The sequence below is a fragment of the Strix aluco genome, chromosome 1 (assembly GCF_031877795.1).
Source record: "Strix aluco isolate bStrAlu1 chromosome 1, bStrAlu1.hap1, whole genome shotgun sequence".
Classification (NCBI taxonomy): domain Eukaryota; kingdom Metazoa; phylum Chordata; class Aves; order Strigiformes; family Strigidae; genus Strix; species Strix aluco.
In genome coordinates this window covers 4,162,470-4,189,618 of record NC_133931.1, presented here as the reverse complement: position 1 = coordinate 4,189,618, position 27,149 = coordinate 4,162,470, and the positions used below count along the sequence as shown (strand labels likewise).

Below are 27,149 nucleotides of genomic sequence, written 5' to 3'. Positions count from 1 at the left end.
TGTCAAACTCCCTCTGGTTGGCATCCCTTCCCTCAAGTGAATCAACTGCCCCACTCAGCTTGGTGTCTGTCACTCACAAAATCGCTGAGGGTGCACTCAATCCCACTGTCTATGTCATTGATGAAGATATTAAATCATACCAGTCCCAGTATGGACCCCTGAGGGACACTGCTTGTTAATGGTTTCCATTTGGACACTGAACTATTGACTGCAACTCTTCGGATACGACTATCCAACCAATTCTTTATCCGCCTACCAGCCCATCCATCAAACCCAAATCTCTCAAATTTAGAGACAAGAATGCTATATGGGACCTTATCAAAGGCCTTACAGAAGTCCATGTAGGTGACATCTATAGTTCTTTCCTTGTCCACTGATGCAGCTGCTCTGTTGTAGGTCACCAGATTAGTTACACAATTTGCCCTCGGTGAAGCCATAGTGGCTGTCTCTGATCTCCTCCCTGTCTTCCATGTGTTGCAATGTGTCTTCCAGGAGGATCCACTCCATGATCTTACTGGGCACAGAGGTGAGGCTGACTGGCTGGTAGTTCCCAGGGCACTCCCTTTTAAAGATGGGCATCCCTTTTTCCAGTGATTGGCAACTTCATCTGATTGCCATGACTTTTCAAATATGATGGAGAGTAGCTTGGCAACTACATCAGCCCATTCCCTCAGGACCCGGGATGCATCTTGTTGGGTTCCAGGGACTTACACATGTTCAGATTCCTCAGGTGGTCTTGAACCTGATCTTCACTTACGATGGGAAGGGCTTCATTTCCCCAGTCCCTGCCTTGAAGTTCAGGGGCTTGAGAGATATAGGAAGAGAGAACCATTGAAAACTGAGGCAAAAAAATTGCTGAGTACCTCAGTCTTCTCCATGTTGGTTTTCACCAGTTCTCCTTTCTTATTTATTCGGGGTGGGTGTGGGGGGGTGTGTCTGTGGGGGTACTCTTTCTTTAATCTTCCAGTTTTGGCCAACATACCTGTAGAAGCTCTCCTTATCATTCTTTGCATCCCTTGACAAATTCAGCTCCAGCTGTGTCTTTAGCTTTCCTGATCCCATCCCTATACATCCAGGCAGTGTCCCTATATTCTTCCCATGATACATGTCCATCGTTCCACTGCTTATGAATTTCCTTCTTACACTTTAGTTGGACCAGGAGGTCCTTACTGACCCATTCTGGTCTCCTGCCTGCCTTGCTTGATTTTTTACATATGGGAATTGAGAGCTCTTGCACTCTAAGAATAATGTCCTTAAAGAGCTGCCAGCTCTTTTCAGCTCCATGAGAGCAGTTTCCGAGGGGGTCCCATTCACTAAGTCCTTAAACAACTGAAAGTTTGCTCTCCTAAAATTCAGGGTCCTGTCTCTACTCTTCACCTGGCCCACAGCCCTCAAGACGTCTATACTGTTTGCAGTATAGATGTCTACAACTCAACAAGTTACTCAGAGCTTCCTTCAGGGTTGATGGAGAACTACTCAACCATTTCCACGTAGTCTACAGCATGACTGCCAGACAAATCCCATTCACAGTTCCTAATTCACAGCAGTAATTTGAAAGAGGTGAGGGTAGAAATTTGGAAATTATTTTGGAAGGTATTTCAAATGTAAGGCTGAACATGAAAGGCTGTATTATATCACTTATGAGTACGGGATTTTGAGGGTGGCCATGTTAAAGCTAGAGCAGGCTCAAGGCTTCTCATCTGATTGGGTAGGTTATATTTTATAAGCAAGATTGCACTAAAGAAACACGTGACTTGTAAAATTATTTTCTCCTCTTAACAGAGGCAGTCTAGCTAAAACATAAACACTTTATTTGGAAGCTGAATTAGATTTCTATGTCAAGGGAACTTTTAATTATTCAGATATGGCCCTCAGGTCTGATAAAGCCTTACCCATGTTGAGGATATATCAAGATCACAGGTTTTTTCTGCATATAGCTCTAAGCAGCTGAGTACCACATCAGAAAGTTAACAAACAAACATTTACTGTATTTGTGATCTTACAAAAAGAAAACACGTAATAAAAGCTGGCATTTCTTCATCAGATGACAATATTTCTAAGGAAAAAAATTATTTAATTGCGTGAATCTTTTTGTAGTACAGAGGCATCCTTCTCTATGCAAATTATTTTGTCTCTTACCAGTGACCCCATAGAACAGGTTTGCTACTTCCAGAGTTCTTGAGATTTTATCAGATTTGCATTAGTACCTTTCATCTTGTAGTTCTGTTTTGATACTAACTTCACTATATCCTTCCTTTGAGGGCTACATTAATTATGAAAAAGATTCATCCAGTATTTATCATTGCATATAGCAGAGAAATCAGAAACTACTCATGATATAGATTAATTAACTACAGGGTGAGCTGGATTGCTTGATAGCCTGGGTTCATTTGTAATTTTCTTTTAATGTGGTCAAATGCTAGGTCATAGTCATAGGTCAACGAATGTAAGATGTAGGACTGACATGTTGGAAGTAATAACCCTAAGAAAATCGTACAGGGTTACATTGGATAACCAATTAAACATTACACCCTTTTTGAATGATTCATATGTCAGTCTTTCTCTGTTTTAATTAGGTGGGGATATCAGTTAGAAATAGCAATGTGACTTACCACTGTATATTCAGCAATAGTAAAGCTTATTTTTGGTGTTCATAATTGAGAAAGAATACTGGAAAAATTCGAAAAGGTTGAGAAAAGATAAATACAAGTGATTAGGAAAGAAACGTTAAAAGTATGAGTTGTATAATCTCTTAAAAAAGAGACGAATAATCTTGAACTCTGCAAGGAGAGATCTTTTTGTAGTAAAGAATCTGTTCAAACAGCAGACAAACCACAAGATCCTATGGCAAAAAGCTAAACTGAACAGTGAAACTAAAAATGAGATGCCTAACTTATCAGCGATCGTTAGTAATCGCTATTGCTGGAACTCATGGCACCAGCCAGAAGTTACAGTTTCAATACAGGAATCACCTGATTCTGTGGCCTGGGCTACACAAGCTAAACAAGATGGTTTTAACAATCTGTTATGACCTTGAAGTTCATTAGCATAAATCTTTGAGGCTGTGATCTTCTTCCATGACTTTGAAGAAGTGATCCCTGAACTTTCAGGTTTTCAAGAATTTCCCTCAGTGCTGTATAAACATAGTTTCCTATATTCCGCATTTGTGACTTCCTCTAAATAAGTTATTTGAGAACACTGGAAGCCATATAATCCTGAGCTTTAACACCACAAAAATTCATATAATAAAATCCCCATGAAGACTATACCTTGTGTTTCTGATGTTCTTTGTGCTTTTTGAAGAAGTCTGTTCTGAACCCTGTGCTTGTGAAAGCATGGAGCCATTTATACTGGGATTTTTTTGCATTTAAAATACGTGAACAGAAGTCCGCAAAAAAAGTTTGTGGCTGTGATAAAACTATGTCTCATACCTTCAGTTTCAGAGAAACTGCTCTCTACAGTGTTGGGTACTTTATGCACCAGACCCAGAGGAAACATTTCTCTCATTGAAGATCTACACAGAGCCACTACATGCACAGTGACTCATTGTCTATTTAGATTAAACAGCTCAAAAAGAAATCCCGGAGTCCCCTAAGTTGTTTCTCGGCTGTACAGCCAGCTCCACCGAGAACCTTGCTGCTCCGGAGGTGAAAGCACCACAGAGTCTGCAATCAGCTCTGTGCTTACAGTTCATTGAAACTATGACCCATGATAAATATAAGACTCTTACTTAGTGGCAGTGACATACTGCTGCTGAGTCACCAGGAGCAAACAGGAGGGAATGGCACCACTTATCAAAGCACCAGGCCATGACTTCATCCACCTCTCTGACGCGCTGGCGGCGGGCAGCCCTGAGGCACCTCAGCCCCTCTGGGCCAACAGCCAGCCCGGGAAATCCGCCCGTGGCTGACCCGGGAGAAAAATAAACTCCCCTTTGGGTCGGGAAGCGTCTACCGCAGGAGCTCACCCGGCGGGGCACGGAGACGAGGTGAGGAGCTGGGGACTAACGACAATCAAGCGACGGCGGGGCAGCCGGGCCCTCAGCCCTCAGCGGGCGCGTCCCGCCCCTCCGACGGGCAGTGAGGGGCGACGTCCCGCCCCCGCCCGGCCCGCCCGGCCGCGACAGACACGTGCTGCCGTTCTGATTGGTCATAGGCCCTCAGAGTGACGGGAGAGCAGCCAATCAAAGAGCGAGTTACAGGGAAGGGCGGGGAGGGTTGCCGTGCGCGCGCCTGCCTGTGTGAGGGAGCGGGCGCTCCCCCCGGCCCGGCCCGCGGGGAGTGGCCGAGCGGCCCTGCGGGAAGGACCCGCCGCAGCGAAGGAGTCCCGGCCGCCCCTGCCCCGCTGTGCCATGGAGGACGTGCTGCCCTCGGGCCTGCTGGAGATCTGCCTGCTGGTCGGTGTGCCCAGGGAGCGGGTGAGGGCGCTCCTCCAGGTGAGAGGGGGTGAGGGGGCACGGGGCGGGCCCCGGCTGGGCTGTGGGGCAGCTCCTGGCAGCCCCCGGGGGTCTCTGCCCCGAGGTCTAACCGGACTCTGAGCCGGGGCAGCTCTTCCCTGGCCGGGCCTCTCTCCCCCGTACGCACTTGAGTAGAACTAAGAGGTTGCCTTGTTGCTTTAATAAGCAGATAGAGCAGAAATACTTTAAAGAAAACTTGTTTTGACAGGCGATCATCAACGAAGTGGGATAGTTTGGTAGCGGTGTTAAGGAATTTCACTTTTTCAAAGGTCTGAGCTTAGATGAAGAAAGCAGTGTAGCTTTAATAAGCAGGAACAGCAAAATGCTTGAACAATGCATATGCTTTACTGGATGATATCACGTTTCCCATCTTCTGTTGGAGATAAAAACTGAAGATAGGGGAATAAAGCCTGGTAACTTGTATCCTTAGGACAACACAAGGTCTAAATCCCTGTGAGCTTATTGCTTTGAATTTGGCACCACTTGAGCTATTCAGATAAGGCAAAACTTGATGGCTTGGTTTCTGTTTTGAATATGTGGTTTATAATTTGTTTATGACTGTAGCCACTTCACATGTGAGTTAACAATTAAGCTCCTCTTCCTGATTTTGCTTTGTTAAGATGTGCTGATGGTTTTGTTCCATACTTACGAGCCGCCCCGCTGTGGGAGTAGCGGTGGTGCCAGCACGTGCTGAAAAACCAAGCTGCTCCCAGGGATCTCGGTTGTCTTGCTTGAACTTGAATTTGATTGCGTGCTCTAATAGCATTAGATAAAGAAGTCTTTGTTAAGCTTGTTGCTGCTCACTCGCTCAGGAGACGGCTTTTGCTGATGTCAGCTTCTTAAGTGATGCCACCTAAGCAGAGATTCAAATTTCAGGATCTCATTCATGTATATATTCAAATTGGGGAAATAGTTGTGCCATAAAAGTCACCACCAGACTTTTGAAATCAGTGTACATGTGTTGTTTTGACGTCTGTGTGAGATGTACACTCAAAAGAAGGGGAATTTCTTTTTCACTCCAGTCTGCTCAGTTCTTATTGCTTACAAAAACCTGTTGAACAGCAAATGAGAAATTGGATACAGAAAGTAGAAGCTGTTCCAATATTCTGATCACACGACCGGTTTTGAATTGTTTCTTTGCTCAAGGTAGAAAATGGAGTGTCAGAAAGGAAAGTAGTCCCTACGCTTGTCAATATTAACTGCAGTAATGTCCCTGCAAGCTGTTGCACCACAGGAATTTCAATCACTGTCTTAAGGCAGTGTTTGTAGATTCACTCCACTACCTTTTCTTTCTGCAGCACTGTCTATGTAAGGAGATGGTGGAATGCGTTTTGTGTCTTAATTTCAGTGAATGTAGAAAGAAGAGACCTTATTGACAGAAAATAAGAACATTTCAGTGGAAAATAGTGGATCTCTGATGATATTTACAGATGAAACAGCAGGGTAAAGATCTTGATAGTGCTTCAGATCTTGGTTTTGAAAGTGTGTTTGTGCATTCTTAACTTTATTGCAGTACAGAGTAATAAAATCAATGAAGTCAGCAGGAACGTGATATAACTCACTCGCAAAGTACGAGAAGCGTTACATGACTGACCTGTTGTCAGTGGGGATTCCAGGAAAAGATACAGTTTCTCATGAAACTAAAGTTTCTGGGCTGTCACCCATCAATTGTCAGTATTGCCAAGATAATTGTCACTCTAAGATTTCAATATGAAGAGATCAAAGGCTGCTATTTTCAGCTAGAGATTACTTTTTTAGTGTTGGAAGTCTGTCTTTTTTAAGAATAAGATGTGCAATAGTGAAGATCATACAGCCATCTCTGATAAGACTTCTTTCCCCTGAGTGATCTTCAGCTGTAAAGCTGGGTTTTGATGTGCCAAGTATGATGTGCAAGCTGTCTGTGAGATGTCTTGGATCTTCTTGTTGGCTCCATTGCTGGGTTCTGTATCAACCTACCACAGTCAGTGGTACAGATTTTGTCTCTCACAGTGTCTGCATCATGCTTTCTGGCCCTGCTAATGCAGACATAACCACCAAGCCAATTTTTTCCTTCTTCTGTAATGCTGCGCTGGCTGTCAAGTTGTGTGAAAGAAATGAGGTGTGATCAAATTGAACACTAGTCAGCAACATGCACTTGTGGCAGTGAAAAGTAACTGTAATGGCCTGCATCTTCAGGACCTTAGCTCACAGGTGATAGGAAGAGATTATTACTATTGTTGTTATTACTCAACACTCTTGAGGTCACATCTGGAATACTGTCCCATGTTTGGGTACCTTGACGCCAGAGAACTGGTGACAAACAGGAGCGAGACCAGAAGAAGCTAAGCTATGTGAGGGCTGGAGCACAAGGGGGGCAGAATCTCCTTCCTGAGGGATTTCTGAAACTTGACTGGAGAAGACCCAGAGCAACCTGATCTAACTTCAAAGCTATCACTTCTTTGAGCAAAGGGTTGCACTAGAACCTCCAGAGGTCCCTTCCAACCTGATTTTTCTAAGGCTTCATATTTTTCCCTGCCCAATTATTCCTTAAAGAAGCCAGTTTTTTCATGGCATTCAAAATGAAATTAACTTCTTCAGTGATGGGAAGAGGAGAATGAGATCAAGGAAACACCACATAGCTGAGATCACACTGCGAACTGTGGTTTCAACACACTACTTCTTGTTTGTGTCTAAAATAGTGCTGTCATTGTAAGAAGTCTGTCTCTTATCCATGTCATGTATGGCACTGTTGTTACAGGAACATAATCAGTAAATGGGGATGGAATAAAATCCTTAACTTCTGGAATCTTGCAGAATTACAGGAAAGAAAAGGCATTAGTGTTTATAACAAGCTATGTATGATGCAAGGACATTTGATAGTAAAAAGCGACGGAAGAGAAGCATTTGAAAATGAAGAAGTAAGAGTGGAAGCAGAGAATATGAAATGTTCAAAGAGTAGTAGAAACAAGTGAATATTGTTCTGTTGCTGCCCATTCACTTATCCCTGAACTGAAAGGGTAAGAAAATATGACTTTGGCTGTAGACATTAATATGAGCTGACTTGAATGCTGACGACTGACACACTGGGTCAGTGACAGTGCTGACAGTGCTGTTCTGTGGGAAAAAAATGGTGTTTAATGCCTCCGTTGTAGTTCAAGACATCAAGGACCTTCCATTTTAGAAGCTGTTACACTGTGAGGCTATTAAATTGCTGGCTGTCATCCAGCACTTTGTAGCACAGAGATGCCTTCAATGTAAGTCAGGGATTGCACTGTCAAAGCAACTTTGTATGAAAACCTCTGCAGGGCCAATCAGCCAAGTTAAGATTGCTACTGTTTGAGTAGGTCCGTGTTTTTCTTGCGTAACAGCCTCAAGGCTGAGCCTTAATTCTTAATTTCCTTCTGAAATGTTTAGCTGCATGTTATTTCGAGAGTGATCATGTTGGATTTATCTACATTTCCAGTTTCTTCACTTCAAATGGATGTCAGCTGCCAGGTAAGGAAAATGACACCTGGAAGCTTTTGGCATTGGCAGGATATGGCACTCAGTATCCCAATTTGTAACGTGCTTTTTAAAGTCATTGCTATCTTTTGAGTATCCCAGTGGATACTTACTTGAACTTTTACCTTTTCCACTCTAGTTTCTTTCTAGTTCAGTGTCTGTGTCAGTAAAAGAGTGTTTTTTCACTTCTTATTTTTGTTGAAGTTTTACTGAAGTTTATTGATTCTTTCAAGTATCCTATTATAGAATATGGTAGAGCTTAAGATACAGTAACTAATATATCATGAAGGTAGGTATTCCTTTTCATTTTTCCTATGATGCTCAAATGTGAAGAAGACTACTGGTGGAGTTGTCTACTAGGACAAATAAGCTGAGACTTTCTGTTCCAAAATTTGGACAGTGGAAGATTGGCTTCAGTGAAGCAATAGAGCTTTGTATGTTGTAGCTGTTTTAAAAAGTAAGAAAATGATGAGAGAGGCCAGCATTGGTTCTCAAGGAATATCTTAAACACAAGTAACACTGATGCATCATCTCTGAAGGTAAAAGCAGCACGTATGCTTCATTGATCTCTGGATCAGTGACCAAAAAGTTGAAAGCGAAACAGCTTTTTAGCCACAGTGAGGCTCGTCTTTCCTGTTTCCAAATATCCGTTGCCTAAACAAACCTTTTACTTGCTGTTTTGACCTTGCAGGAAGAATTAAAATTGCAGTGAAGTAATTGAAAATGCAGTACTTACCTCTACTATGTGGTCAAGAATACAAAAAGTGCTCCCAAGTACAAAGAAGTCTCCTCTTCTGATCACAACCTCTGCAGGTTTTTCATAGCAAGGTAGCAGGGCCTTTCAGTGCAGTAGTACTTTACAAAGTTGCCTACGTAATTTTGTTCATGCTCTTGGGATGCCTGTTCCACTTAGTCATCAGTATGTGGAGAAATTTTCACGGCTTCATGTTATACAGTGTCTTAAAATTGTGTTTATTGTAACAGTCATTGTTGTCTTTAATTGCATTTTCTTAATTGCCTTATAAAATTAGAAGTTGTCTTGTGAAAGCTTGTGTGGGTTTTTTTGGGGGTTGTTTTTTTCCCGTAGAGGTTACTCTGAGTTAAAATGTAGCTTTTCCTAGAGTTGAACAGTTTATCTAGGGAGTTCAGCTGTTTTTCTTTGTTTTTATTTGTTGCCTGGTTTCTCTTGCTACCAGTGTTTAAGTACAGCTTAAGTATATCCTAACACTTCAGAGAAGGAAATATCTTATTTGATATTTGTTAGTTTTCTTATGCCAAAGGCATAATATTGATATGGTGTGTTTTGAATTATGAGGGATGATTCTTTGCCTACTGAAAATGCCCAGAGTATTCCCCTTGCATTAACATACGTAAAGCAAGAAATTAGAAGGAAAAACTTAATTATTTAGGAAGAAGAAAAAATGTATTCTAAATCCATAGTGCTAGGGCTAGAGAGAAAACAGGGCTAAAAATGGTTTAAAAAACTATCAGGATGAGTATCAACTTAGTGGTTGAGTGTTTTTGTTTGTTGTTTTTTTTGTTTTTTTAGGGTACTCAAAGAAAACCCAAAAGTCTTCCTCCTCTTGATCCAGAAGTTCTTTCTGTATTTGTGCCTCCGTTTATCAGCAGAGATGATATTCAGGTGATTAACGCTGGTCATAACTTAAATAAAAGTAAACGCCGGTCTTTCCGAAAGAAAAAAGAGAGACCAAAGATTGAAAATGTCAAGAGTCTCAATGGGGAGCAGAAAGCACCTGACACTGAAGATATTACAGTTCCAAAGGACATTGATCTTATTGGCTTGCCACAGCTATGCTTCCCAGGTATGGTAGCGTTCACACTCCTCAGTGAGAACTGTTTTCATATCTAAACCCATAGTACAGCTTTTTTTTTTTTTTTTTAATGATCATCTTCTCTATCTCTTTATGTTTCATGGTATAAAAAATGTGTCTATGTGAGCAGGTCAGTGATGCAAGCAGCTGTTACCTGAATGGGGTGCCCTTACTCTGTGTGGCTCTGTTGTGTGAAACAGATCTATTAGCAATAGTAGCTGCAACACCTGCAAAAGAGGGAAACCAAAAGTCACTTTAGTCGTTATTAGTAAATCTTGGTTTGAGTGAAGTGCACACACTTTTAAAATTCTTTTTTTGCCCCCAAAATGACAGAGTGCTCTTTCACTTCTAATTTGCTATTGAGATATACCTGAAGTAGTGACTGTTTCCTTCAAGTTTAATTGCAGAAATTTTAACATGCATGTCACTATTGCAGATCTTATAAATATCTTGAAAGAAAAAAAAAAGTTAACAAACCCCATCTATTGTATTTTGCCACTTAAAATGCAGAATAATTATATAATATTTTTGCTTCTTCAGTAATGTGCGGATTACAGACTTTGTAACACCCCTTAGATAAAATGGACTGTGTATGTGCATCTTAATCCCTTAAAATGAGACATTTCTCTTGAAATTAAGTGGAAATGTGCAGTATTTGTCATGAATCACTTTTCAAGCAGCTGTACTTAAATATGTACTTAAGAAAAAGGTTTCTGCCTTCATTGCAGGAGGACTTTATATAACTTCTGAATCAAAAGAGGACCACATTCACTTCCTGGTCTTCACAGATGTCTGTGGTAACAGAACATACGGTGTTGTTGCACAGTACTACCAGCCTATGCAAGTATGTTATTTAACTCATGCTCTTATTAAACATACTAAAAGATATAAAATAAAACAAAACACTTTGAGAATAATGTCAGGTTTAATTTATTAAATTAATTAACAGATAGGTTTTTACGTTAGTAGGAATACAGAACAAATCATACTTTATATTGCCATTGTAAATTAAGTACGTTGGAACAGCATTGCATTAGGAAAAACTGTTATGGATTTCAGTTAGGAGTTTTGAATATTTAGGAGCAGACTTTACCCCTTGGACATTTTTTCTGGTGAAGACTGTACCCTGTGTTCTTTCTGAACATCTTTTATACTGAAATTCTTTTTAATACATATGTCTAAGTCTTGTAGGTTGACATTTTTCTGAAGAGCTTAAGGGAGATAGCCATCCAAATGCCCTTGAAATTTAGAGGGAATTGGGTATCATATCTCTAGGGTTCTCAAGAAAATATCAGCCATAAATTTGTGGTGAATGTAAACACATTAATCTGTAGTTTTCTTGCAGGATGGCTGTATTTCCTCGAATGGGCAAGCCCATTGGGAGTCTGCACAGACTGGGAAGATGCCTGTCTGTTTTGTACCATTCGCTATTTGTGTTATATCCAGATATCCGTATTTTAATGCCCTCAAGGACTGTCTCTCTTGGTAAGACTTGCTATCCTGTGTGCTTCTCCTGGAAATAACTGTGCAGGTTTTAATACATCATTTTGCATGTTGTGGTGAGGATAGCTGCCTAATGCTAAAGCAGGCATTAGTTTTATGTTATGGTAGCGTGAGATGTGTGGGAGAAGAAAAGAAGAAATGCAATATGAATGTTACCCAGACAGTAAGCACAAATACTAAATATCAAGGAAATTAGTTATCATGTTGTCTTCATCTTCTTTGAGGCTTTTGGTAAGTCTAGAAAATACTAATTTGCAGGGAACATATTTCTTAAAGATTTTGGTTTTTTTGAGAGAGAGTTAATTATAATTTTATCATGATGGTGAAAATCACTTTGAAAGCACAAAAACCTCCTAATAATGCACCAAAGAAATCATGTGCCTATAATTTCCTGGATCTTCCTTGAAGACATTCTTGTAGATGGGGGTGACATTAGCCTTCTTCCAGTCCTCTGGGACATCCCCCGATCTCTCTGACTTCTCAAAGATTATGGAGAGCAGCCTCACCATGACACCAGACAGCTCACTTAACACCCTCGGGTTTCCCCACCCCATGCACCTCTTCTTTTTCCCAATTCTGTGAGCTTAGATCTGGTGGGAGCACTGACTGGCTTTCCCTGGTTTAGATGAAGAAAGCCCTGGAGGAACAAAGCAGTGCCTTCCTCTTGGGCAGCTCAGATGTTGCCTCCAAAAAAGCTGTGATACCAGAAACAAGTCACTCTGGCAGCCACTGCTACTGTTCATGCTACCTCTGCTCTGTCATTTTCAAAGCCTTAGCAGAAGCGTTCAGTGTGGACAGAGGGCTTCAACATGATGGAAACTAGGTATTTAGTGTGAAACTGAGATGATCAGCAAAATAAAAAGGAAATGTTTGTTTTCCTGTCTCCTTTCCTGCCCAGATCACTTTTTCCACTCCTTATGTTTAAGTCAATTACATCAGCTGTTGGTATCGCAGGAGCTGATTCATTGCTGCCTTTTTATAGTCTCAAATCTCAAGTAAATGCTAGTCTGCATATGTAACTCTTACAGCTATATACTGAGCTGTGGTGCTTTTCTGTTTATATCCAATCTTTAGAAAAGGATTCGTACTTCTTTTATGCTCTGAACTCAACCTGTATGGTGGTTACTTCACAGTAGCTTTCCACTGGGTGGGAAATAGTATAGATTCAGCTTTCAGTTGTGGTGTTCCTCAGTGGTTATATAGTATATTCATAAATGAGTAATTTCTTCTCTGAAGTGAGACATCTCTGAGCTGGGAGAAACAGTCAATTTGTGAATTCATTTTTAAACAGCCCACTAAGGGAGAAGTGGGAAAATGTTCAGGAAAATCATGGAAAATTCCAGAGGTTACAAAAATGTTTCTAGGTCTCATATTTGTTTGGAGCAAACAGGAACCAGGTGGAGTTAACTCTCTAGAGTTAACTTCTTCTGCCTCTGGGTGGGTATTTTAAACATTCTAAGTAAACATCTCTGCCTTGATCATATATAGCAGGTTTTTGCACCTATTTAAATTATTAACATCCAAGCTAATTACTATGGACGGCTTTTCCTTTTAAGCTGAGTCTGTACTGGTTTCTAAGGGGAGTTAGTTCAGTTTTATCAATAACCTACTATTTAACCTTTAAGTGAGTTGTAAATATATGAATAATTATAAGGGGGTTCAACAGGACAACAGCCTTCCACGTTAATACTGTGTTGTCCTGGTCATTTAACAGGGCAATGCATCATACAGCTGCACAGCTCTTCTCTCTCCTTTTTTGCTGCTGCATCTGGATTTTAGATGCAACTGTGTGTAACTAGCAGGAGAGGGGGAATGCAAGTGACAAAGCTGCATTTGGTGCTGGCATTTCCCACTGTACTGGAAACTCAACTGATTAAGTTTCTATTATATTTTCTTCTGGATTGTTGTTGGTTTTTTTTTTAAATATCTCATAATCACCACATATTTTCCTTGATACTATTTGATAAATAATTTGAGAATATCTGCCTTTTTTTTTTTTTTGAAAATATATTTTTACTGTGCCAGAATATATTTGAATGGGCGAAAAGGAAGGGGTGGAGAGGTACCATTTTTCCTTATTTTGGTTGTGTTACTGAAATCTTTCCATATGGCATGAAACAGCTGCTGGGATTTGGGGCTGTTCTGAATGGAATATAAGCTATTACAGTAAAGACCTCAATATATTTTGAGCATAGTGCCCTTTACAGCTGGGGATATTTCAGCTTTTTGTAACGTTACAAAATATTGACATTGTTTGCTTGTAAACCAGAAAGGGAGTTATTTTCATTTTGGATGCCTGTAATCAGGTGGCCAATGGGTTAAAAATCTAATGAAATGTTTTTGTTGACAGAGTCTACTCAAGTAGTAGTGCCTCCTATACTTAACAAATAATAACATGTTCAACAGTACACTTGCATCCTTGGTATGCTTCAGTGGTGTTTTGCAGGATGCTTCAACTGATAAATCATTCTGTGAGTCTGGGGATTTGAAAACACTTGCTGGTGGACCTCGAACCACCTATTTCTGGTGTGTAGTCCTTTCCTCATAAGAACTAGTGGAAAAATACTATTTGTTATTCAATAAGGCCTGATGTTGAAGTAACATCTAAAGGGGTTCTGCTTCCATTCAGAACCTTTTTGCAGCAGAAGATTTCATTTTCCTCCAGAATTCTGCTGTGCATAGCTTATGTTCTCCAGGACCTGCAGTGCACAGGACTGCTTATAGGTGGGGTAGTACTTGGCTTCATTCAGAAGAGTCCTCAAAGGTATTTTATTGTCATAAGCATTCCCAGATAAAACCTGTGATCCTAAATTCTTTCAAATGGCAGAGTGTAGTAGAAATCACAATGGAAAACTGAGACCAGACTGAGATACAAAGTAAATGTCGAATTATTAATCCACGTAGGTGCTTTGAACTGTAAGGGCAACTTGCAAACTTTCATCATAGTAATGAAGGTCTTCATTATTCTGTGTAATTAATTTTATAACTAATTCACATATTACTAGCTTACAGTACTTCCAAATCCAGAACAATTTGAATGGAGTGTGTCTGCCTTTCTCCAAAGCAAGCAGATGTGCATCTAGACCATTTCAAAACACTGCAGCTGTTGGATTATTCTACATCATTATTTGAAAAGGCGCAGTTTTAAATTGAGAGGCTTTGGCACTTTGCACAGGTAGTTTTACCTCAATCTGTTACACAACATGAAAAGTGAGATATTTCTGGCAGTAATCTCCTTCTGGATGAACTCCTGTCTTGGATGGATGAATAGGTTCTATTCAAACAGTGAATCATCCAACCTGTGTATTAGTCCTTTCGGCTGCCTTGAAAAAAGGTGGAAGTGTGCAAATAGCTTACAGCACTGAGACAGTACAAAGGACCTATTCTTAGATGTTCTGCTTTCTGAAACATCCGTCTGTGGACAGTTAATAGAGGTAATGGAAGGTTCATAAACTTCTTAGTGCCCCACTTTAATGTTTCAGAGATTACTTCATTTATTTCAGCAGACGTTTGCAGTGTAGAGCTGTCAGCTGCTATTACTTTGCATTAATGGGCACAGTGTACTGATTAGAGAGCTCTTACCATCCTTTCTGTACATCTGCTTTTTCAGCATTGGGGTCAGGTTGTTTCTGTTGTAATATTTACTGGATGTGTTGGTACGTGCTTTTTGTCTCAAAAAAAAGAAGTAAGAAAAAAGGGAAAAAAAAGCAGGTTTACTGTGCTGTTAGGCCAATCAAAGGTGTTACTAAGTGTGACAGCATATTTGTTTAAATTAATGACTCTGCTGTCTGGTTTTCTTGGATAATTCTTAAATTCCCCTCCCCCTGCCTTCTCTGCGCCCTGAAATATCTGATGGGATTTTTGAGGATATGTGTAACAGCCTAGTACTCAGGCCAGAGCAGTTTCCAAATGTGAAACTTAAATGTCTCATTGATCCAATTAAAAGTTCAGTAATATATAACAGAATATTTTTATTCAGGAATCTAAATGCCATACACAAATACGATGTCCTGGATTCTAATACAACTCTTGACCTATTCAGTTGCTTTCTAGACCACTTTCTTCCTGAAGAGCAAGTACTCTTCTGCAAGAAATCAGTAAAACTGCAAGCTGAAATAAAACCTCAGGGGAGAATATAACCATATTAAGTTCCTAGCTTCTGTATACATAGATTTGTAGGCTTAAATTTCTGATTTTATAAAGGTTTGTTTTGTGGTTTTTTTGCTATAAACGTGCACATGAATCTTATATTGAATAAAATGTCCTTTCTGATGACAAATATCTAACTTCTTTATTGTTACATTTCAGAAATGCCATTGGATTTAACAAATTGCAGTCTTAATAGTGTGTGTTTAAATGTTCATGAATTGATCTGGCATATATTATAAACCGCATGACCTTTGTGGCTGTGACACAGCTCGGGTAATACAGTTCTAAACTAGGAACATGTGATAGATTTGCACAGCTGTATTTGTTCTTTGTATGGGTAGGAACAATAGCAAAGAACCGTGTTCATGGAGGCCTGGGCCTTATGCTAAATATGGCTCTTGCTTCACATTCCTCTGCAGTTAAGCCCATGTCTACAACCTCTCTTTTCCTCTGATACTGTTTTCCATCCCAGAGCTGGTGTTTGATGCTTGGGATGGGAGAAACACCATGGCACTGGTGGGTGTTTTGTTCCTCAAGCAATCTCTATAAGACACTTCCTTTAGCTGCATCTCACCTGTAGGTTTTCTTTGCCATCATCAGACCCTGTGTGCCATCTGCATCCTCCGATATATATGATGCAGTAGTAGGTTATGCATGGAAGTAAAAAAACCCTGCTTCTGACACAGCAGCAACATTCAAATTAAACAGAGTTTCTAAAGTATCTAATAAATTAGAAATTAATTAGCTGGAATAATAGCTTTATTGCTCCTAATATTTTTTTAGTTCTACATTATCAGCAAAAAGTCTCTTTTTTTTCTGTTTGCATGTTACTATTTATAAGTAATTTTCTGTAATTTTTCAGCTTCCTAGTGCAACTGCGACCTTTCAAGGATTTAGATGTTGAGGAGCACATAAAAGAATTTGCAGCAAAATTATTTTTAATACCCAGCCCGCCACCAGGACCACTCCATTTGGTAATTAATGATGCTGAATTTCATAATTACTTTAACATTATGTGTTATAAAGCACTAAGATGATGTTTTCTATAAATTGGGGGACATTTTTCACTGTCAGGTCAGAGATTTTACTTGCTGATATAAAACTGATGTCAATACCTGTGCTTTGAAATTAAGGCTTTGCATTATTAGTACATGAAATAAGTGCAGGCTTGAGCACTGGCATACCAGTTGGTCACGCTGTTTAATTTTTAATACTCTTCTGGGAAGGATTTGGCTCATGTCAAGTATTTACTGTCTGAAATGATGCCTGAGTAGGTCTGGGAACAGCATCATCTGGCTTCTGGTTTCTAGAGGGGCAGCCCACATAATACGCTAGAAGCAGTTGGAAGCTCCAGTCTGTAATTGCTCTGTAAGAATGGAAGCTTACCTTTCACCTGAACAGTATGCCATTGCCATCTCATTGAATATACACGTATAAACTCCAGTAAATCATGTAACTATCACTCAGCCAAGGTGTGGGAGTTCCTCATCTGGTTGGGAATTTGCTGGATTGTCAAATCCAGAAGGTAGTGGCAATGATTCGATGTCCAGATGGAGATCAGTGACGAGTGGTGTCCATCAGGGGTCCATACTGGGACTGGTACTGTTTAATGTCTTCATCAATGACATAGAAAGTGGAATTGAGTGCACCCTCAGCAAGCTGGCAGATGACACCAAGCTGAGTGGTGCGGCTCACATGCCTGAGGGATGAGATGCCATCCAGAGGGACCTGGACAAGCTGAAGAAGTGGGCTTGTGTGAAACTCATGAGGTTCAACAAGGCCAAGTGCAAGGTCCTGCACATGGGTCAGGGCAACCCCCAGTATCAATACAGGCTGGGGGATGGAGGGATTGAGAGCAACCCTGAGGAGAAGGACTTGGGGGTTACTGGTGGATAAAAAGCTGGACACAAGCCAGCAATGTGCACTCAGAGCTCAGAGAGCCAACTGTGTCCTGGACTGCATCAAAAGACACATGGCTGGCAGGTTGAGGGAGGTGATTCTCTCCCTCTACTCCACTCTCGTGAGACCTCACATGGAGCACTGTGTCCAGCTCTGGGGTCCTCAGTACAAGAATGGCATGGACCTGATGGAGTGGGTCCAGAGGAGTCCACAAGAATGATCAGAGGGATGGAACACCTCTGCTATGGGGACAGGCTGAGAGTTGGAATTGTTCAGGCTGGAGAAGGCTCCAGGGAGACTTTAGAGCGGCCTCCCAGTACTTAAAGGGAGGTACAGGAAAGATGGGGACAGACTTTTTAATAGGGCCTGTTGTGATAGGACAAGGGGTAATGGTTTTAAACTGAAAGAGGGTAGATTTAGACTAGATATAAGGAAGAAATTTTTTTATGATGAGAGTGATGAGACACTGGCACAGGTTGCCCAGAGAGGTGGTAGATGCCCCGTCCCTGGAAACATTCAGGGTCAGGCTGGATGGGGCTCTGAGCAACATGATCTAGTTGAAGATGTCCCTGCTCGTTGCAGGGGGGTTGGACTTGATGACCTCTAAAGATCCCTCTAACCCAACCTATTCTGTGATACCAAGACACACTGCCTGATGCGAATGCTCATGGCTGTCATCTTGATTGTATGATGGGTGGACGTGCAGTCATGTGACTGAGAGGCAGTTCAGCCCCTGGCAAAGAAAAGAGGCCAAAGAAATCTGTTGCTGAAACAACACGAACAGCTCTGGACTTGTTCTTTTCTTGTCTCTGAATGGCTCTGGGGAAGCAGAACAGTGTATAGTGGGTTAAATGTTCTGGTGAGTAGATTAAATGTTCTGGATTGACTGCTGCCTGGCTAAGACCTAGCTGAGAGGAGAAACTCACATAAACATTTGTCTTCAGTGTAGAAGCTGAGATGTGTGGGCTGTATTTTCTTCTTCATAACACTTCCCAAGTCAAGCTAGATGTTAGCCAAGTGAGTGATTTCAGCACATTCTCTCTTTTGTCTACTGAAATGGCTTCTAGGGAAGCAGTGCTTCAGCCATGGGCTTCTCCTTAGCTGCTTTCCTTGACCCTGGGATGAGGGGTTAGGAGCAGAGGAAAAAATAGCATAGCTGGAAGATTGTCTGAATGATTGGCTAAACCAGCTGCTAAGTGATGAAATATGCAGCAAACACAGGATCTGGCCCCCAGAGATTTGAGCTGGCCTATTTGAAACACTGAAATAGCACATTTGTTTTGGCTTGTTCTATCTTAAGGTGAGCACCGATGCTTTGTTATTTGGTTCATATTTTTGCTAATTCCTGTATTAATTTTATCAATACTTTTGATTTCCCAGTTGTACCTACAAATAAAAATTCCATTATTTTATTATGCTTGTAACAAAGAAAGTGTATTCTGTTAAAAGAACATATTTATAGTTAAAGTTTTATTGGCTAGACAACCTATGAGAATTAAAGGAGTCAAAGTCCACGTTAATCTTTCAAACTAGTTATTATGTCTTTTAATATTTCCCTCTCTTTCTATTCCAGTTTTCTCCAATATGCAAATATCTGTCTTCTTGCTCTCAATATTAATATTTTGTAGTTGAAACTAAAATCCCCCATTAAATGTGTTGTGGGAACATCTTCATTAAGAAGTAAATGGAAAACATTTGTTATTACAGGTATTTAATATGAAACCACTTCAAATAATAATTCCTTCACGAGAGGATCCGGACAGTCCTATTATTGACTTGGATCTTCATCTTCCGTTGCTGTGTTTCAAGCCAGAGCGGGTGCTGCAGGTAAAACTAAAACAGATGCTTTAAAATGTATTAGTGATTGACAGTGCTGGTAATTTGTGGTTTATAAAAAATCAACATGTTTAGTTACCCAAAAAAACATTGTAAACTCAGGAATTCAGAATAGTGTTAGTTCTGAATATTAGAAATATGGCACAATAAAGGTATTTATTTTATATAATTAATATAAATAATTTATATAATTAATATAAATAATTTATATAATAAAATAAGGTATTTTTTTATTTATAGACCAGATTAGATTGAGTCATACTGGATTTCTTTCTCCTGTGGTTTAGCAATAGGTGCTAAATTTCTTAAGTGTATATTTTAAAATGTAAATACCCAAGCGAAATTGACACATTTTATTTTGAATTGTCATTACATGCATTTTTACAAGATTCATAAGAACCTTTTTCATGTGTAAGAGAGACCTGTAGGATGGATTGATAACAGTTGACATTCTCATAGAAATAAAGTGTAAATGGTGTAGAAAGACAAGAAAACAGAAAAAAAGCTATTTGCAAATAATTTTTTCAGTACTTCATAGAATCTTACAATAAGTTTGGCTGGGAGTGTCCTTTGCAGGTTTTTTGATCCAATTCTCTGCTTAAAGGCCACCTGTGAAGTTAAATTAGGTTGCTCAACATCAGCAGTATTATTGGTGCCATTTCCTCTGAAAAGAGCAGGTTGTAGGCCTCTTTCCAGGGATGATTGTAAACCTCCTCAGTCCTGAAAGTAGGCAATACTGCCTTATTTTTTTGGATATGCCCATTCTTCCACCCATGTGGGCTTCTGCCCATATGTGCATGTTATGAATAAAACTTCTGACTGAAATAGTCTATTCTATCCTAAATGGTCCTCTGCGACTGGTGCATCTCAAGCATGGAGTTTGTTAGCACCTCTGCGAGATGTCCCACATGTGCCATTAGTCTTCTTGGCTTGGATTCATCCCACCTAACTTGAGGCATCTGAGTCTGGTGCTTAGATGCCATTGGGTCCCTCTCTGTAAGTGGAAAAGGGTGGACGTCTCCAGATGGCTTCTGAATTGCTCTGTGAAAGCACTGGTCTCCTGTGGCACTGTAAGGAATGTGACTAGCTAGAGTCTTGAACAGATGTTTGGCTGAGATGTCTAAAACCTACATAGTCTTTGTGTTCGTCATCAAAGACAGGTTTGCTTATATTTTTCATCTGGGTACTTATTGCAGGCAGTTTACAGTCTAATACTGTGAAAGAAAGGCAACAGCTCTTCTCAGTAGTTCCAGCTAAATCCCAGCCTTGTTGACATTGGTGGCAAAATTCTCACTGACTTCCAGCGTCACTTAAATTTTCTCTCCTTTTCTGCTTTCTTCTCTTAATTTTGTAAGAACCCTTAAGTGGATGTTATTTCAATTTACATATATGTAAGGTAGGTATTAGAAAACAGAACACATGAGGCTGAGTTTTGCAAGCAGATGAAATCTTTGCACATAGCTTGTATGGTCTAGATATAACTCCTCATAAACGTTTAGCATTTTGGTTTTTTTCCAGATTATGACCTGTATTTTGACTGAGCAGAGAATAGTTTTCTTCTCTTCTGATTGGGCTCTGCTGACACTTGTTGCTGAATGCTTTATGTTGTACCTTCATCCTCTTCAGTGGCAACACACTTTTGTGCCTATTCTGTCTCGTCAAATGCTGGATTTTGTAATGGCCCCGACATCTTTTCTTATGGGATGTCATATTGATCATTTTGAAGAAGTTAGTACGGTACGTTTTACACTATTACCACTCTTGCTGTTCATGTTCAGTGCATTTGTCACTGTGCTTCTTTCAGATGCATCTAGAAACTTGCTTTTGTTATTTAGGTGTGTGAGAAGTGAAGGAATTAAAAGTAATGGAGCCACACTAATGTGTCCAGTGGCTTACTGGAAAAAGCTTATTGTTGTATCCCTTTTCTTTTCTTTGCAGGATAATATGATTTTTTGCAAGTTCAAGTTTCGTTTGGAGAAAAATTCTACTTACATGTCATTTGTATCATATAAATAGTTTCCCTTCAGATCACTGAGGTTATTTTTTGCTCAGAGAATCGTGTGTGGTGAATTAGGTGCCTTTTCCTGGCATCTGGGTTAAGAATTGAGCATGCACTTGAAAATACTCTTAATGATGCTGCTGTAACCCATGGTGAAGTATTTAATAAAATAAAGAAAAAGCAGTGTAAAGAATATAAACTCACAATTTTTCTGAGGGTTTTTCTGTCGTCTTTTTTTCAGAATCTTATTTAACTAAGCCTCTTTCAGTGGGTACCATTAATCTTGGTTGCCCAAAAAGATTAAGAAAAGCTCAGCGTCGTAGGGCAGGACTAATGAAAATACACTTTTTTGAGGGTATCACATAGGTTTTCTGTGAGTTTTTGAAACCAAACACAGAAAAATTGTGTAAGTCTATATTAGATTAATCCAGCTGACTGTAAGACAAAGTGAAACTGGTCTATCTAGTCAAGTCTAAAATGAGCGAGGAATTAAGCCAAGATGAAATAGCTAATTTAAATTTTTTCTTTTTGGTTAGCAGTAAGATGAAGTCACTATCAAAAATAAGTATAGATTAGAAAATACAATCTTCATTTGATATAATTTGAAAGATTTTATGTTTGTTTATATATACTATGTTATAGTCTGATCTTTAAGGTTATTAAAATTGCAAACTGAGAGCAGCATGGACTTCACCCTCCATGTGACTTTTTGTCCATTAGCATGTGCTTCTGTGCTTGAGACTCTTTAATATATAAACGCTCCCTCTGCCAGTCACCCCACAGGGTAAATAAAGGAGTAAATGCTATAAATTAGCTTTTAGGGAGTTTCTTTGCGTACACATATATATAGTTTTGTACATATCTTTGTATGTACGCCTTTTCAAGGATAAGTTTAGAGATCCAGTATTAATTTAGTACCATATGAAGAGTATATTAGGTTACCAAATGTTTGTGTACAGAGATTAGTATCTATTAATTTAATGACACTTATTTTTCTTGAAATTAATTGTTTTGTTATCCATGTGATCTCCTAGTTGGGAGGGAAAAATGTCAATCGTTTTCTGGTTTATCTTCTTGCTGAAATAATTCATTGCCTGAGGACGACGTAAAGAAGTAGTAAATGTTTTTACAATATAGGTATATTTTGGAGTCATTCTGGTTTTTTTGTTAAAAGGAAACTGAAGACTTAATTCTAATTAATATTGATAATGGAGATATTGCACATTCAAAAATGGCTGAAGAGGAACCTGAAATTCCAGATGTTCCAGCACAAGCAGCAGAAACTTTCATAAAAAGGTGAAAAGATGTTGAAGTTGTGTTTATCATAGTTCATAAATTATGCTTGACCCTCTTTCTAAGTTTTTTATTTTATATTATTTATTACTATATTATTTCATTCATATAAAACCTGCTGTATTTGATAAGGGCAAATTGAAAATTTAATTAATATACAGGTAACTTTGTGCAGTCATAATCATAACCATGTTATTTTGCAATACCTGGAATGCATGTTTCTTTTTTATTACCGATATGAATTATTCTCTGAACTTTACTTTACACAGAAGACTGAGTGCACTGTGATGTACATGTATTAGTAGGACTTCCAGGAATCTTGGTAGCTTGTCAACACTTGCAAATTAATCTTGCACTTTCTCTAACTGAAAGATGTGTGAGGCCTAAATGACTTTTTTTTCTTTAAAAGGTATGAATGAAGGTGTTAGGGTGTAACTTGGAAATTTTCTTCTCTGTGTAGAGTGGAAAGCCTTCAGCTGCATTATGATCTAGAGCTCTGCCATCTCCGAGCCAGTACAGACCTTGGTGAACTCCAGATGCGTAGAAGGGCTTGGCAACAGAAACTGAATACAGAAGTTCAGCAAACGACTTTGCAGTTAATTGTTAATATTTTCAGGTGAGTGGATATAGTATTTTTTATTACAAGAGCATATGCTGCTAGCTAAGGCACTTCTACTGTCACTGAAAATAATCTTACTTTGTTTATAGATACTTTTAAATCTCTCAAGTTTTGTGAGGGAATATGAGAAGAACGTCCTGTTAGCCTGCTGGATTATCAATAATTAATGTATTCAAGTACATATACATTGCTAAGACATCTTAGATAAAACTGTTCTAATTTTGATCTTGTATGTCTCTTGTATGGAGATTCCAGGAAGCAAAGTGCAGTCCTCATGTTTTGTAAGTAGGAAAAGCTTAAAGTCCAGTATGGATATCAGTTTGTAACTGGACATAGTCTTGGTCGCTCTTCTTAGAGGAAAATGAATGCAAACTGGGACAGGGTAGAAGAGCTGAAAGCAGGATCAGGAGTTGAGAACACCCGGGTGTGTTTTGGCTAACTGAACAAATGCTGAGAATGGGTGAGACATCTGGAGAGTGCAACCACATGAGAATGAAGGAGGGAGAGGAGCTCTAAGTTCAAGGTCACAGTGTTGCAGGAGAGATCTTGGGTACCGGGTGTGCTTGAGACAGACATTATACCAGTGATGTGGAGTAGGTTTTGGGTATTTTTCCTCTAGAAAAAGGTCCAGCTATGCTAATTTTCCTTGTTCTTAATCTAACGTCATCCGTTGATACCCACAGTTGCTTTATCTTAACAGTCTGGGTACTGGTGGTAAATCTGCTATTATTTGCTTGTATTTGGGGAGGGAATGGAAGTGTGGTAGGTGATTTGTACAAAAAAAATGCAGAAAATGGATGGCTGGTTTGCATATGCTTCACTTCTTTTTACATAGTCACTAACATACTCAACCATGAAAATGAAACTACTTATAAAATATATATATATATATATATATATATATATATATATAAAAAAATGAACTGATTATACAGACAGAGGTCTGCAAATAGCTGTGCAGATAACCATCCCCAGCTGTTTTTTGCTGACTCTTGCTGGAGATGGTGCTCCTCTTTGGATCAGCTACCAAATTGCTCCCATGAATGCTCCCTAACACTTTCAGTCAGAAGGTGCTGGGTTAATTTATATAGCCCAAATACCAGGTCTCTGTTGACCTGCTCGCTTTTGTTGGATCAGCTTAGGGAGTGTTGATACAAGTGGATGGGCCCTCCAGGAGGACAATAGCTGCTGGGTGTGGAGGATAGAGCAGACTTTACAGCTAGCTGGGTATGGAAACTGAAATGCATTTGCAACCTGATGTGCTACCACCGTGGGATTTGGTGGATTTTAGTGTTTGGCAACAATATGTTCCAGATAAAGATGAGGAGAAATGCATTTTGCTGCGAAGAGCCTTGCACTCTTTAATGCACTGAACACTTGACTACAAAAAATCAACAGATGCTTTGCCCTCTAAGAGATAATATGATTTGCAAAGGGATTGATTCTTCTCTTGCTTTCTTTCTCCCTTCCTTCAAACTTTCTTTTTTTGTTCTCTTTTTCAGCCTTGTTTCTTCTGTCTTCTAACGCTATATCTACCAGCGTCCAGGAGTGAAGGAAAGTAAATCTCTGATGCAATTGTGCTGTCAGTTCTTACTCTCTTCGGTGAAGCACTGTAGTATTTTTGTGGGCGTGGAGTTGCCATGTTTAAAGCAAACAATGCTAAATTATATAGAACTATGTACGTTTATCAACCATCTTTTTTTCTGAACCCATAACGCTTGATAAACTGTTAATGGGCTTTTATCACTGATCCATGAAAAACAAGCAATGTATAGGCCTGTCAGTTCTCTGCATGGGTATGAGATTCCCCTTTTGTTTTTACACTCAAATTTTAGCTCACCAGTTTATCTTCTTCATTCCTGTGTTTTCACAGGAACTTCTTATTCCTCAATACCCAGCATGAGTAAATGAAATAAGATGTAATAATGAGAGCCCTGATTTTAGTCACTTGCACATATAAATACCTTGTACACATTAAATAACTTACCATTTCTTACTCACAGACTTCAGTTCAGGGAACAGCGTTTTTCTGAATAGCTCCCACTTTCTGCTCCTAAACCAACTTTTTCTGGCTCACCTTTAGGGCACAGAAGTTACTATTGATGTCTGGTTTTGCAGGGATGGCAGAGGGCCTCTGCTGTGAGGCAATAGTGCCCTGCTGTGACAATGCATATACCAAAATATGCATCAGTTCTTTATCTTGCTTTCTCTTTTATTTCAATAGTTCTCTCTCTTTAGTTTAACACAATTGCCAGTTATTGCTGGCTTTACGAGCAGAGTTTGAGAGTGCAGCAAAAAAATTACATAATCTATAATATTTCAAGTGCATGTTACAGATGCAATGTAATGGGACAGTGTCAGGTCAGATCATGTATTTCAAATTGCATATGCGGGTAGGTACACTTGTCTTTTTAGTGCTCCAGAGGGGTTGTATGTGATGTAAATGTAATTCCAGGATTGGAGCCTAAATCATGACTTACATATATAGATTCTCCTCTGTGAGTTACTAAAATTGATCCCACAGGCTCTGAGTGAATTTGCTGATTTGAAATGGCAGTGGCAGCAGGTAGCCTGTCTTACACCTTCTAAGAGTTTGCATTCTTCTTCTATGATTCAGTAGCTCAGACTTTTTCATTAAAACTGAGTTTGCATTCTGATACTGCAGCATATTTCTATTTTGCCTTCTGATGCTGCAGTGTATTTCTAGTACAGTGGGCTGCTGCTACTGTGAAAGTGCAACGTGCTTACAAATCTCTAAGCATATTTATCTATTTATTTATTTTTGTCTCCAGGGAGGTAAAAGACCATCTAAATTATGAACATAGAGTGTTTAACAGTGAAGAATTTCTGAAAACAAGGGCAATTGGAGACCAGCCATTTTACAAAAAGGTAAATTCAATGTTAAATATGTTGTGATTCTCTGTTATTAATCTGTGTGTTAGGATTAATGCCAGATATTAATAGAATGGTCACAGTTTGGTCTGTGTGTTGTTGTTGAACCACCAACTTTGACAGAATGCTTTACCAAATTTATTTTATTTACTATAAACAGATAAAATAGTAGACAGCATTTTGGAGAGCAAGGTACTATGTAATTCCAGAGCAAATTAAATGTAATTCCTCGGGGATGAGATTAACCTCTGGCAGATGGTCAGTAAAGCTACATCAAAACTGTATTTTAAGCACAGGCACTTGTCCAAACTGTTTGGACTGAAGCCCATATGCAGACGTGAGTTTTCAGCAAGCCTGAGCACAGCAGAAGGGAGCTCAAACGACACAAATCAAAGTACCTGCTTTATCTGCACCCTGAACAACAGGGCGTGGAGTTGAGGATGCCTGCTTGGCTCCAGGCCATGAGCCTGTTTCCCCCAATGCCTCACAGCGAACGTGTGCTGCTGAGAGTGACACTGGTGTCCTTAGGGCCTGCAGCGTGACAGGGCATGAGGGACATAAATTGATTTAGCTTCATGTGCTTTGCCAGGTAGTCTAACTGTAACTTAGTGCTGGTGAAACCCATGAAATAATACTTAAATAGTGCATAGCCTCAGGCCACGCCCAGGAATGCCAGAGGCTAAAGGACAACCTGAAATCCCCACTTAGTTTTTCTTAGCCCTTCTGCTAATTGAGCTTATTAGGTACATTAGATAGTTGGAAACTCTGTAGGGATATGGAGTTTTTCTGTGCAAGCCCTGAGTCCCTTTTGCACCTGCCCTGATCAGCTTCATCCTTCCGTTAGCATAAGCTTGATCTGCTGAAGATCAAGGAGGAGGTTTCCTTTGCCACTAGAATTTGGCAGTTGGCTCTCTGGATTAAACCGTTCTATACCTGACAAAAAGATCTGCTCGTTACCATGAGCAGGTCGTGGTTGAGAACACCATTTTTGTCTCCTGTTTTGTTTCCGACTTCAAACATGATAAGAAAAGTTTCTGAACATCCATTTAAAGGAGATGCTGGTGTGCAAAGGAAATATTCAGAAAAGTATCTCGTTTTACTTAAGTGGTAGCTGCCAAACTTGGCAAAATATCTGTTAATTCAAAGATAACAAACTGATTAATCCTAAACAGGAAATAGTGTTTGTTGGAT

General features: G+C 39.7%; 1 protein-coding gene across 2 annotated transcripts in view; it reads left to right on the top strand.

Moving 5' to 3' along the window:
• Positions 1-4,225: 4,225 nt before the first annotated feature.
• DENND3 (DENN domain containing 3) overlaps positions 4,226-27,149 on the top strand; it is a 42,166-nt gene continuing 19,242 nt past the window's right edge. For both annotated transcript variants that reach the window (XM_074830747.1, XM_074830651.1), the window contains exons 1-10: positions 4,226-4,435; positions 9,486-9,759; positions 10,497-10,612; positions 11,114-11,253; positions 16,283-16,394; positions 19,027-19,146; positions 20,674-20,892; positions 22,329-22,450; positions 22,908-23,063; positions 25,859-25,955. In XM_074830747.1, the coding sequence (XP_074686848.1) occupies positions 4,352-4,435; positions 9,486-9,759; positions 10,497-10,612; positions 11,114-11,253; positions 16,283-16,394; positions 19,027-19,146; positions 20,674-20,892; positions 22,329-22,450; positions 22,908-23,063; positions 25,859-25,955 (1,440 nt within the window). In that variant the 5' untranslated portion in view covers positions 4,226-4,351. The remainder of the gene's footprint in view (positions 4,436-9,485; positions 9,760-10,496; positions 10,613-11,113; positions 11,254-16,282; positions 16,395-19,026; positions 19,147-20,673; positions 20,893-22,328; positions 22,451-22,907; positions 23,064-25,858; positions 25,956-27,149) is intronic.